Source organism: Rattus norvegicus, chromosome 4 (assembly GCF_021556685.1).
Source record: "Rattus norvegicus strain SHRSP/BbbUtx chromosome 4, alternate assembly SHRSP_T2T, whole genome shotgun sequence".
NCBI classification, from domain to species: Eukaryota; Metazoa; Chordata; class Mammalia; order Rodentia; family Muridae; genus Rattus; species Rattus norvegicus.
In genome coordinates, this window is record NC_141537.1 from 80,342,030 (window position 1) to 80,354,735 (window position 12,706).

Consider the following 12,706-nt stretch of genomic DNA (forward strand, 5'->3'; position numbering starts at 1 on the left):
ACCAAATGAAGTTCACTGAATGCTCAAGGACGCACCGTGGACAGGGAGATGGGTCAGTCACGATTGGTTTGACTACACAGGCATAATCAATTATCACTCTTCCATTTCACATTCTGACACAGAGAAAATGGTATTGCCACAGCATAGTAAGGTAGGTGGAGTAGGTGATCCTTCAACTAGAGGTGACCTCCCTCAAGTTCCTAGTGCTTATTCCAAGAGCTGAGAATGCTGGGAAATGCTGGGAAGAAGACTCCAGTCACCCAGTTCTTCCCATGTTCACTGTCTCAGTGTCCATCTCTTTAGGTGAGCAGCTGTGTTCTTCCAGACAGACTCTAGGCAACGTCTCGCTGCCCGTTCCATCAACCACAGCTACACACAACCAGGAAAAATAAAGACAAAGGCAGTTTTTGCTGTATTCTTTATTCTCAGTCAGTGAGCTACACAGGGGCAGAGAGACAGCAAATGAAAAGGAGCCTCTGGGGGAAGCAAAAGGGGTACAGGTAGTGTGGTAGGATTTAGATTTTACAAATGGCTAAATAGAAGATTTACAAGTATCATTTCCCCCAAAAGCATATCCTGTGGGGTAACAGAGGAAGATAAAAAAATTCATCACAAATGAAGCAATTGAGTCACTTCTGACAACTGCAGCCCCTGAACCCAGTTTCAAAAACAAACAAACAGAAAACCAGCTTGCACTTTAGACCATCTTGATTTGCAGAGACATTTGATATGTAGGTTTTCAACAAAGATAACCAGATTCACAGATCGATACAAGACAGAAAACAAAGCATGAGAAAATAGCTTTGATCTACTAGCAAAAATAGATTTATGCTGATGTTGGTATTAAAAATAAAGACATTCGAATAAATTCTGACCGAACACTGTAGCCTGTATTCCTAAGATGAGGAGAAAAACGTATAGCTCTGATTGGTAGCTAGAGGGTGTGAGGAGTCTCTGATGGCTACAGTCCCTCAGAGAGCTTGGGGTGTGCACAGTAGGCCTACAGTAAAAAGTAAAGTAACCCTCACCTCTACGTTTGGCTTGACTTCTGGCTTGACTTCTTTAAGGGTAGACTAAAACAATGCATCATAAATCTGGCAAATACAGAGGAATGGCAGTGCTAGAAGGCTGAGCAAATGATTTATTGGAAGTAATTAAAAAATAGGATGAGGAAAACAGAAGCCTAAATGGAGCTAACATTAAAAAACTCAGGAAGCCCCCAGAGGCACTGGAAGGCTTGGGGACTGCTGAGGCATTCTTGCTACTTAGTAGGTAATTGTATTTATGACCTAAAGTGAACCCCCACCCCCCAATCTGGTTAGTACAAGAACCCTCCTAAGGCTGCTTAGTTAGTACCGGGCTCCCCCTAGTGTCTCAAAAATCGCACTGCATCCATCTGTTTAGTTAGTACCTGACTCCCCCTGGTGTCTGGGAGATGAACTGCCTATGTTTAGTTAGTACCAGATTCTCCCTGCTGTCTGGGAAGTGAACTGCATCTCTTTTGTTAGTACCTCACTCTCCCTGGTGTCTGGGACGTGAACTGCATCTCTTTGTTAGTACCTCACTCCCCCTGGTGTCTGGGAAGTGAACTGTATCTCTTTGTTAGTACCTCGCTCCCCCTGGTGTCTGGGAGGTGAATTGCATCTCTTTTGTTAGTACCTCACTCCCCCTGGTGTCTGGGAGGTGAATTGCATCTCTTTTGTTAGTACCTCAATCCCCCTGGTGTCTGGGAGGTGAACTGCCTATGTTTAGTAAATACCAGGAGCATCCTAGCAACAAGATGTGAACTGCACGAAGAAGCTGCACTGAGGCTTTCATCAGAAGGCCTGTGGGGGAGAGTGCGCCCCTCATTTGCTACAGCGAAGATACTCATTCTTTAATGATGCCTTGCAGATCAGGGTTCTGAGTGCTGAGAAGGAAAATATATGAGGTGCAGCGTGTGGTTAGCACAAGGTCCCACTACTAGGAGAACATCTGTAACTCACCATAAACTTGAAACAGGATAATTGGAATGAGAGGGGCTAAAACATGCACATCAAAGAGGGCAGCGGTTGGCATTGTGTATTGGAGAAAGTCAGTTCAGAAAGATTAAAACTATCTTAATTCTTCCCAAAATAATACCCACAATTCTATTTTCCTTATGAAAATACCCAAGTCCTAGACATACAAACTTGGAGGAAGGGTGTGTTAGACAGGACAGGAGGAATGTAGCAGCCTCCTCCCTCCAGCAGGGAGTTTTAAGATTCAAGTAACAGCGTGCACCTCCTGACCATCTGCATCTCCGGAAGCTTGTAATCCAGACACTGGTGGTGACTTAGAGAGCTTTCACATGGTTCTGGAACATACTCTGTTCATTCCTGTCCCTGATTCAAATAAGGTGACTACAGCAGAGACATTTGGATCAGCTGTTTGTGTGGTTCCAAATTACAGCTCAAGGCCAACAGAAATTATATCAGGAGATACTTTAAGAATTTTCAAGTAACTGGCTGTACTGACTCTGGGGGTACATTCTTAATTTTGTGGTTTTTGTCATTTTTCCTTCTCCTTTGGGGCAGCCTCTCAAGCAGGCCTATTTCACAGCCAGTATTACTAAAATCCCACATTTGTCCTCGAGGTTTCGTTTCCCTGCTGAGATCCTTCCTTACATCTCCAGCCTGTGGTCAAAATGTGGATAACGGAAAAAAAAAAACACTTGAAAAGGAGAAAAAAACAAAACAGGGACAAAAGAACCGGTGGCACCATCCAGCTACTTAGAAATGGAAATGAGATTCCCGCTGGTTCATCTCAGTGTATCCATAACAAGGAATAAATGAACCAATATTTAATGAGGTGCTTAAAATGACAGTCACTTGTAGACGACAAAGACTGCTGATTCACCTTCAACGCCCCACTGTGAAAACTTCGCGCTGTCCCGTCGGTTATCTGGTGTGAAACGGGTCAACTCTGCGCAGCTGGCTCTCTCCTTCTACCTTTGAAGTGGGTCCTGGAGACTTTCCTCAGTGCTGGGTAAGTGCTGTACTGCTGAGCCCATCTCGCTGGCCCTCAAATGCATCTCTTTACCCTGTCATTACACGCAGTGTTTCATAGAACTGCTATAGACATTCGCATCAAAGGCTTAGCAATCAGTCTTTGGTTTAATGTGCTCTGGGCAGAAGTCAAAGTTGTTCTGGTAACACAATTCAGCTACTGGGTACATTCATTCTAATATCATGATTTGAAGTAAGACACTTACAAGAACAACAGTTTCCCTTTGGTAGCTCCTATCTGAGACAGATGTAGAACTCAGAGTATCACAAATAAGAAGAGAGTCAAGGAGAGAGGTAAACCCTTGCAGCTTTCTCAGAGGACGACACAGAAGAACAGCAGTGTTTGTCTATAAGGCAGATGGTCAAACTCTCTATACAAGGTCAAAAGTACGGTGCTCGGTAAGAGGTAGAGAATACCAAAGCTGTGTGGAGAAACAACATGCCAGGTTATTTAAAGCCACCGGTGACTTCGCTGAAGTTTTAGAAGGTCACACTGCCGTGGGCTGTTACAGTTTGTCTATACTAAATGAGAGACATTTCGTCCTCAACTGGGGCCAAAAGGAGGGCTTGCAAGCTGTGGGTGGGGCAGGAAGCCAAAAGTAGTTTCTTAAGTTTTTAAAGGATTCAGCTCTTACTGGGGAAAAACAAAATGCCTGCTGCCTCCCTAGGACGCCATCGGGACACTGAATTAATGGAGTCTTCTCTGATGAAGGCAACTTCTCTAAGCAAGCTGGGTGCAGTTTTATACATAAGGCAACAGAACTCGAGGGAGAGAAGACTTCTTCCGGTTGGGTGATACCCGCCTTACATAAAAAATAGGCATCCCACTAACTTTGTACAGATTCCTGAACCACGAAGACGAGATGACAGTATTCTTGGCACTTCAGCACCAGCAGAATTGTTCTGTATGAGCAATCGAAGAGCTGCCTGAGGCAGAAAGATATCCCAGCTCCCAATTAAACCCAGATAGCTATGCATGGGCGAGTGGCCCTGGGTGTTATTATTTCTTAGCACACCTGGGAAATTTTGTTTTTCCAGTGTGATTTTATAAGGCATAAATCTGAATTTTCCCCCTTACCTTTGGAAAATTAGTGTTAAATGGTTTTTTTTTTTTTTTGTAACCCACACATTAACATTCAACCTTTCATTTTTATTAAATAGTTTATATATAAAAAGAAATACCGAGGCGTTCTACATTCATATAAACGATCGTGATAACACTTGAAACTGTAAAGAGACTTACTGAAGAAAAGTATATACTTCAGTGCTTACGATGCTACGCTAAGCACAAGGGATCGTTCTGGCTGCTATCGTTTAAACGTACAGACAGGTGTGTGTTGCTTCCGGAAGCAACTGTGGGCAAAGTGCAGGGATTCTCTCTCTCCCTTACATTTCACCACAAGACGGGATGGTCCAGCTTGGAAAAGCCAAGGTCTTTCCTCAGTTCCAGATAGGTCCCGTTGCTCACCCAAGCATCGTCACTGGATTTCCTGTGAGAGACGAGACAGATAGCTTCTTGTAGAGTCGGCTGTTACCTCCTCTCCATCCCTCCTTCTGTGCTTGCCCACCTCACTCCAGAAAATTCACTGTTCTTGTGTTGGTATTCGAGTGTTGTCTGAAGGTTGGCAGCCATTTTTTACTTCTCATATATATATTTCTTAAGCCTGGAAGCTGGGAAGGTAGTGCTTCTAAAAGACATCTGTGTGTGTGCGTGCGCGCGCGCATGTGCCCATGTCCATCCATCCTCTCTCTGTGTGCTGAACATCAAACAGGGGTGGGCGAATAGCCACCACACTGGGAACGACTAAATACTCCCCAATCAACAGGACTGATTACAGCCAGTCTAAGTTAGCACAAAGCAGAATAGAGCGGACAGAGAGGAACTGGGCCCTAACGGTCTGGAGAGAGAACTTTGGTTTGCAGCTCTAGGGAAGAAGTGGTTGGAAATTCAAAGGGCACACGAGGACCCAGAGCTAGCGTTTTCTAGTCAGCCCCACCTCCCACCTCACGTCTGCTCCCGGGTGGGAGTGTCAGCTTCACTCAGCACCCACGGGTGCTGCACACAGTGCCCTGCTCCCTTCCACAGTACTGGGCAGTGCTCTAGCCCTTGGGCGGTTGACACCACAGTCTACACTGGGGCTCATCCACACAGTAACGTGGGTGATATCTGTCTTCGTTGTTCCTCAGGGGCCCAATTCAGCCTCCAGCTTGTGTGTGTTTTGTGACCAAGTCCAGGGCCTCATGAATGCTATCCAAGAATTCTACCAATGAGCCACATGCCAAGCCCTTATAATCTTTGAAATATTGTTTTATTAGAGCCCAGCCCTACCCTCTTCTTTAAATATCATCCATGGTTGCTTTCATGTTGAACAACTGGAGTAATGGCTGAGGCCTTATGGCCTGCCAAGCCAGCAGCAGCTACCATCTGCTGCCTGTGGGAAAGCTTGCTGGCCTCAGAGGTGGGGGCTCCCATTCCTTTCTAAACAGCTGGGGGTTTTCTATATCAGTTGTGGATATAGATGATAGGTCAACTTAAGCAGTTGTCCTACTGATGGGCAGTTAGGCTGCCATTAACTCCACGAGGAATAACGCCTACGTTCTCAGTGCTACTTTAATTCTTCTTCAGAGGCAGGGTTTTGATTTCATTGTCATTACTAACTTGCCTAGGCTGGACTCGAACTTGCAATCCTGTTCTCTCTGTCTCCTGAGTGTTAGGATTACAGGTCTGACACTGGGACTGGCTCTCTCAGTATTTTGGAATATAGACTTTTGTCCTGGTGCTGAGATGAGTCTGCACAGCCTTCCAAAAGCTACTGCCCTTGTCTATACCAATAACCCAACCCAGGGGCCACACCGAACAATAAGGCACTGGAGGTTGGACAGGAGTGAACCCTACAGGCTGCATCTGCTACTCAGGCTGCGACAAAACCTCTAAATCACACAGACGCCTGCCAAGATTATTAGGAGAGGCAAAGGCCTCATCTGGAAGTTTCCCCTGGTCACTCTTCAACCTCCCTCTATTCTCTGGGCCTCTGTTTCTTCTCAGTTACAATAGGGAAGAGAGAGGATAAGCAGCTACCATTGCTCACAGCCCTTTTACAATTCTACGTATATTTTAAACAAGACCTTCTCAACTATTTATTGATTGGTTGATTGATTTTATTGATTGACACAGTTTCACAGTATAGCCCAGGTTAGACTCAAACTCTTTCTAATCTTCTTGCCCCAGCATCCCTCTTGCTGGGATTATTAGTATGACTGCAAGTCACTCATTCCTAGCTCCAGGAAGTTATGTTAAGAGTGAAGACCAATGTGGCCTTCCAAACTCAAAACACAAGTGTGTTGGAACTGCTGATGTGAGGCCCAGGTACTTCAAATCCTACAGCAGGGCTGTCATCAACTAGCCGGCCATTCTGTGATCTACCCATGCCAGCAAGCAGCCTCGGCTGCGAATGTTAACAAGGTGGCCCAGCCCTGGGGCCCCGCTCTGAAAGTGCCCCTCTCTGCTGCTCCAGGGAGGCACTGCTGAGTCACTGGGGAGGAGCCGGGGAGACACCCTTTCAAGACAGCCATGGTCGTGAGAAGCTGGCATTTGTCCCAAAAGACTAGCCACATTCCTCTTCCCACCTCCTCTAGGCACGAACCTGAAAAACCGGGGCTGGTGCTCCACACCGTTTTCCTCCAGGACCCTCCGCCTCTCCCTCTGCAGCTTCTCAATCCTCTGCTTCTGCACCTCAGCCTCCTCTATGTTTCCTTCTTCTAGAAGCCTTGGGAAAGAGGAAAGGAATATCACTGAAAAAATAATAACCAGCCACTTCTGTGAACAAACAAGACTGGATGTTCAAAACCCCCTACGCCCAGTCTTCTTCCCACCATGATGTCACGTTCTGAATCAGGAAGAGGATGACACCCTGTGAGCAGGTGATAGTTACAGGGTTCAAACTCTGTATCCAGAGAAACCCGCGAAATCCGTGTGTGCGTGCGTGTGCGTGTGTGCGTGCGTGTGCGTGCGTGTGTGCGTGCGTGTGTGCGTGTGTGCATGCGTGTGTACGCGAGTGCGCGCGCGCGCGCGCGTGTGTGTGTGTGTGTATTCTTCTTCCCCTACTCTCCCACCACAGGAGCTCCACACTGTTCATTTCTTAAGTACATATTTTTCAAATATAAATACACATTCTTATTCATTCCTCCATTCTAAGTGCGCAAGTAGTGGCAAAACAGCATTGTTTTACTTTGCTTTTTACTCAACGACGCATCTTAGAGATCTGTGCACAGTAAGGCTGGACATCTTTTTTTAAAAGCTGTATTCAGTTTTGTGGACATACCTTAACTATATGCTCTAAATATAGACATTAGGTTGGTCCTACTATTTTTAGTGTAATTCTTAGTGTTGCTGTGAAACACTTTGGACAACCACCATTCACACACTGGGAAGTGTATCTGTACAAGAAACTTCCAGACTTAGGATGGTTGGACAAAAGAGCGAGTCTTTAATCGATATATTATAAAACTATACTTTATAGGGAGTTGAAGCAATTTATATACCCCCTTTTACATTATAATATAGTTCACATTATATATTAATTTATACTGTAGCATGCTGTTACCAGCCATATTTTTCCCCCAATCTAAGAAATGGTATTTTCGCCTGGTTTTTGCCCCATGTTTAAGAAATATTTGAGTTTCTTGTCTGTGAACTGTTGATTCTCCCACATCCACTCTCTCCCTATCGAGTGATATCTTCCTGATTTCTAGACCAAATCCGCACTGTAAGGTTATACAGACTTGTGTGCATCAGTATCTTGGAACTTGGCTATGCACTTGGTTTTGTTTTGTTTTGTTTTTTTTTTTAAGATTCATTTTTTTAAAAATTCATTTATTTATTTATTATATATAAGTGCACTGTAGCTGTCTTCAGGCATATCAGAAAAGGGCATCAATCTCATTACAGATGGTTGTGAGCCACCATGTGGTTGCTGGGATTTGAACTCAGGACCTCTGGAAGAGCAGTCAGTGCTCTTAACCACTGAGCCATCTGTCCAGCCCAGCTATGCACCTGTTTCAATCACGTCATCAAGGCTTTTGTAAAAAGACTAGATTGTACACAGTCATCTTTCCTTTCATGTGGCCTTTAGATTTTTGAGTTTCGATTACAGAAGGTTCAGGGGGAGATTAATCTGTTTTACAGAGTGGGAAACTGAGGCTGGGGAAGATGGGAAGCCTTGTCATAGACCACACGACTCATGAATAGCAAGCCCAGAATCAGAAGTGAGATCCCAATGCACTGAAAAGAATTGGAATGGATGGGTCAGGAGAGCTGGGTGCCTTCATTATTACGAATAAACAGTAAATTCCTTATTACTACACACAGTGAAAGTCTTTAAAATAGCCCCCACCCCTTGCTTCCTCTTTCCCGGTATTTCAATAGAAATGGGTCCCTACAGATGTGTGAAGGCCGAACCACACAGAGGTGGAAGCACAGACTCCAGCCCCTCCGAGAGAGTGCTTCAAGCCCTCATTTTATCCTTGTGTTTCTGATGGACAGTAAGAGCCTCAGACTCCAGGGGGCCAGGCAGTTGTGAATGCCACTGTTTGTAGATTGTTTTAAATGTCTCTGGAGAGAAAGAGCTTTGAAAAACATCCTTACCTTTGATCTGGTCTAAAACGAGTGTCGGTGGGTGGTAATAAAGACCTTGACAAAGGATCCATTTCATTTAACTCTAATGCAAACTGTGTGAAGCCATAATACTGCTCATAGCCTTTCGGCATGGGATCTGAAAGAGAAATAAACCACCCAGGTCTCATTTGCAATTCGTTTATGTTAGCTTAATTCCTTCATCTTTTTCATCTCAGGACAGCTAGGTTTTCTCTCTAACTCTAAGCTGTTCCGTTTCGATTAAAATATTCTGACTAACAAGCAGCTACTGAGTATTTCTCTGTAGGCTTTCCTGTCTGAGTTTTCTATCTCGGGCTCTCAGTCTCTTTGCCTTGGTCCTGTAGTGAATTTATTCAGTGCTGTGAAGCATCTGTACTGTATGAACTATCAGAGAATTTGTTATTCAAATATACACACCAGGGGCCCACTGAGATGCCACTCAAGACTGATGTATGGAGCTCAGAATCTACACGGTAGAAAGAACTGACTTCTGCACAAAGTTGTCCTGACTTCTACATTTCACTCATATCTCACACGTACACGCACAGGCACAGGCACACACAAACAGGTACACACGCATGCATGCGTACTTATGTACACACATACACACATGCAACGGCGTCTTAAAGATCAAATAAATAAACCCAGTAGACCTTTTCTTAACCAGCTAGACTCCCATTGCATCAGACCCAAGTTCATAGAGCCAAACTCCTAGAACTTCCTAGCAGTTGCGACCATGCTGAGCAAAGGGCGGTCAATACGAGTATTCTTTTCTTTCCTCCTTGCCTTTTTCTTCACCACATCTCAGCCCCGGAAATCTCACATCCCAGGGTTAGAACTTTAGGTTCTAGTTTGCCCTAACTTTGATCTTAGCTAAGAATCAGGGTCAGGTATATACAAGGGAGATCCAATACAGAAATTCCCTTATAGTCTTAACACTTGCTGGTTACACATCCACATATAAATGTCTTCCATAAACTCTGCCACAGACACACCTTTGGAAGCTTTTTCAAGGCCCTCTGGCAGCTAATCCCAGTGTGTGTTCCTCATCCTAAGCCTGGGCATGGGAACACAGCTCCATGGGGTTTCCAGCTGAGACCCTCACCCACCAGAGTAAAGACGGTTTCCTTCAACACAGGCCAGAGGAGCTGGAGGTCCACATGGAGACAAAGTCAAGGAAGAATGGTAAAGATCTGACAGTGATCCGTGAGAGCTTTCAGCAAATGAGAGACTGTCCATGCAGATTTGTGGGTGCCACACACACACACACACACACACACACACACACACACACACACACACACAACTGGGACACGATTCCAGCTCCACGGTAACCTTTAAGATAGAGGAAGATGTGGCTGCAGCCCACTGAAAGGGACACCACTGGCCCTACAGCCACATCTTCTGTACACATCTAACAGAACACCAGACCAAGTTCAGGTGAACCGAGCCTTCCCTCATGCCCACAACTAGCATGGGGATGGTTTGGGACCCATTTCAGGCTGATGTGCTGCAAAGGCACACTCGCTGGAAATCCTGCGAAGTTTTTATTTTTGAGAAAAGGGAGATGAAGGGTCAGAAGCTCTTTTGTCCTCCTCTTCCTCCCTGCTCGACATGTGGGACAATAGTTTAAGAAAACAACCTCAACTTGGAAATAGGCTCTTTTCAGATACAAAGACAAAAGGGTTGCTGGTATAGCCTGGGCTTCCACAGCTTTATTGACACAGCTGCTCCAGGGGGAGTGTCCTGGGATTACAAGGGAGACAGGGAGGTTTTTGGGGTTAGAGCAGTCAGGGGACCCTGCATGCTTTGGGAAGCCTAGGCCGCTCCTTTCCTAGTGATGCCCCCCTGCCCTGAGGAAGCCACTCGTCTGTTCTATGCTTGGGATCTGGTGGACACTCACTTGCTCTCCAGACACACGTGGAGGAGGAGGCACCGCCACAGTAGATGCTCTCATGCCATTTTCCAAACAGCCGGTGCACAGCCTTCCCACTGCGGTCGAATACCGTGCCTTCGATCTCATGGGCATTAGTGCTCCAGTATTTTGCCTAGGATGCAGATGAGAACAGTCTGGGTAGGACTCCAGTATTCACTAATTACAGACTAAATGACACAATGTCTCAAGGGAAAGAAAAAAAGCTGTAAGAGTGTTTCTATATGGCCAGTTACGGGTTATTTATTTTGTAAACAAACACAAATTTTATGTTTTTATCTATGTACTCACTATGGAATGGCTAACTCAAGCTAATTAACACGTTTTACCTCACATTTATTTAGGTGAGAACACTTAAAAAAGTGGCTGGCATTTTTCAAGTCTATAGGTACACTGTTAATGGTTCTCTTGACTTTGCAGAAGATTGCATCTTTTGATCAGTAATTTCCTTAGGCCTCACCCCTGCCTCTGGTAACTAATACCCTACTTCCTGTTTCTAGGAGTCAGTATTTTTAGTTCCACTTACAGATGAGATCATGTGGTATTTTATGGGCTCGGCTTATTTCACTTTGCACAGTGTCTACTGCATTCACCTATGTACGGATTGCAAATGATGGGGCTGCACCCCTTCCATGGCCCCGCAGCACGCATCTGAGTCTGCACCTCATCCATGTGCTGAGAGCCCTTAGGCTGAAGATCCCTTTGCCCTGGTGATCAGCCTTTCGATGAACACGGGAGTGCGATAGCTCTGAGTCTTCGTGTCCTTTGGCCGTCTACTCAGGAGTGGGACTGCAGGGCCCAGAGAAGCTCAGTGTTTTGAGGACCTCCATTCTCCTCAGAGGCCACACTAACTCACATCCCATCAGCAGTGTGCGAGGTCTCCCGACTCTTCAGTTGTGTCATCTTTTTGGTGATAGCTATTCCAAGCAGCAATGAGGTGACGTCTCCCAGTGGTTTTAATTTGTATTTCCTGAACGATTAGTGTGATTAGTGATACTGAACATCCACTCATCTAGCTGTTGGCTGTCTGCACGGCTGGCTTTTAGGGATGTCTTTTTAGGTACTTTTGGTTCCCCCTTTTCTGGGAGGCAGGCCCACTGCCACTGAGCTGTGCTTGTAACTCCATTGGTCTTTGTTGAAAACACACACACACTCTCTCTCTCTCTCTCTCTCTCTCTCTCTCTCTCTCTCTCTCTCTCTGTGTGTGTGTGTGTGTGTGTGTGTGTGTGTGTGTGTGTGTGTGTGTTACAGCACACCCATGGAGGTCATAAGGTAACTTTCAGGAGTCAGTTCTCTCCTACCACATGGGTTCTGGATGCCAAATTCTGTCCCTCAGACTTGCAACAGAAGCCTCTAACCTCAAGCCCATCTCACTGCACTTTTTCTAGCATCTACTTTGAGATGGGATCTGCCCATAAAGCTCTTGCAGTGTCTTCCTGCTTTACTTTACTCTCCTGAGTCCCAAAGGTTGGTCTGACTGGGGTGCACCCCCACACACAGCTCTCCATTTTTCCACTGTTTCTTGCAACTGAGTTTCACTCTGTGATTTATACTGTATCACTGTATCATCAACACTGTATCAGATTACAAATACTTCCCTTTTGCATGTGGAAATCCCGTAGTCCCAACAGCATTCTTGAAGAAACTGCCCTTTCTCACCATGTGTTACTGGGATCCTTTTTGAAATTAATTAAGTATGAGCGTGTAGATTTATTTCTGGACTTCTTAGCCTGTGCCACAGACTATCTAGGTTTTGGATTTAAACGAAACAAAATCAATCAACCAAACCAAACCAGAACAAAACTCCTGCTATCTAATGAAAATTGCAGGTAACTTCCCGTCTGTATTCTGTAACCGGATGACGAATGTTTGGGCAGGCTCTGTACCTTTCTACGTTCATGCGACAGGGACACAAAACTCGGTTCTTAGACGCTGCCACGCAGCGAGTGCATTTGCTAGTGCTAACTGGCCAGTGCATTAGCAGCTGCCCCAGGCACGTCACTGTGACTGAGGCCTGGGAACTTTCACTCCTGCAATTTAAAATTAACTCATAATTCTTTTTACTTGAAGAAAATAGTCATTTCATGCAGTTGG

The 12,706-nt window shown here is 45.3% G+C and overlaps 1 protein-coding gene across 29 annotated transcripts in view; it reads right to left on the reverse strand.

Annotated features, from left to right (window-relative positions):
• Nucleotides 1-402: 402 nt before the first annotated feature.
• Nucleotides 403-12,706, reverse strand: part of Osbpl3 (oxysterol binding protein-like 3) — a 176,689-nt gene continuing 164,385 nt past the window's right edge. For 18 of the 29 annotated variants that reach the window (XM_087658101.1, XM_087658097.1, XM_087658088.1 and 15 more), the window contains 4 exons: nucleotides 10,583-10,727; nucleotides 8,671-8,797; nucleotides 6,671-6,793; nucleotides 4,162-4,516 (listed from right to left, as the gene is read on the reverse strand). In XM_087658101.1, the coding sequence (XP_087514227.1) occupies nucleotides 4,420-4,516; nucleotides 6,671-6,793; nucleotides 8,671-8,797; nucleotides 10,583-10,727 (492 nt within the window). In that variant the 3' untranslated portion in view covers nucleotides 4,162-4,419. Of the gene's footprint in view, nucleotides 4,517-6,670; nucleotides 6,794-8,670; nucleotides 8,798-10,582; nucleotides 10,728-12,706 lie in introns of all 29 variants that reach the window. The other 11 variants (XM_087658077.1, XM_087658082.1, XM_087658083.1 and 8 more) reach the window with 2 other exon arrangements.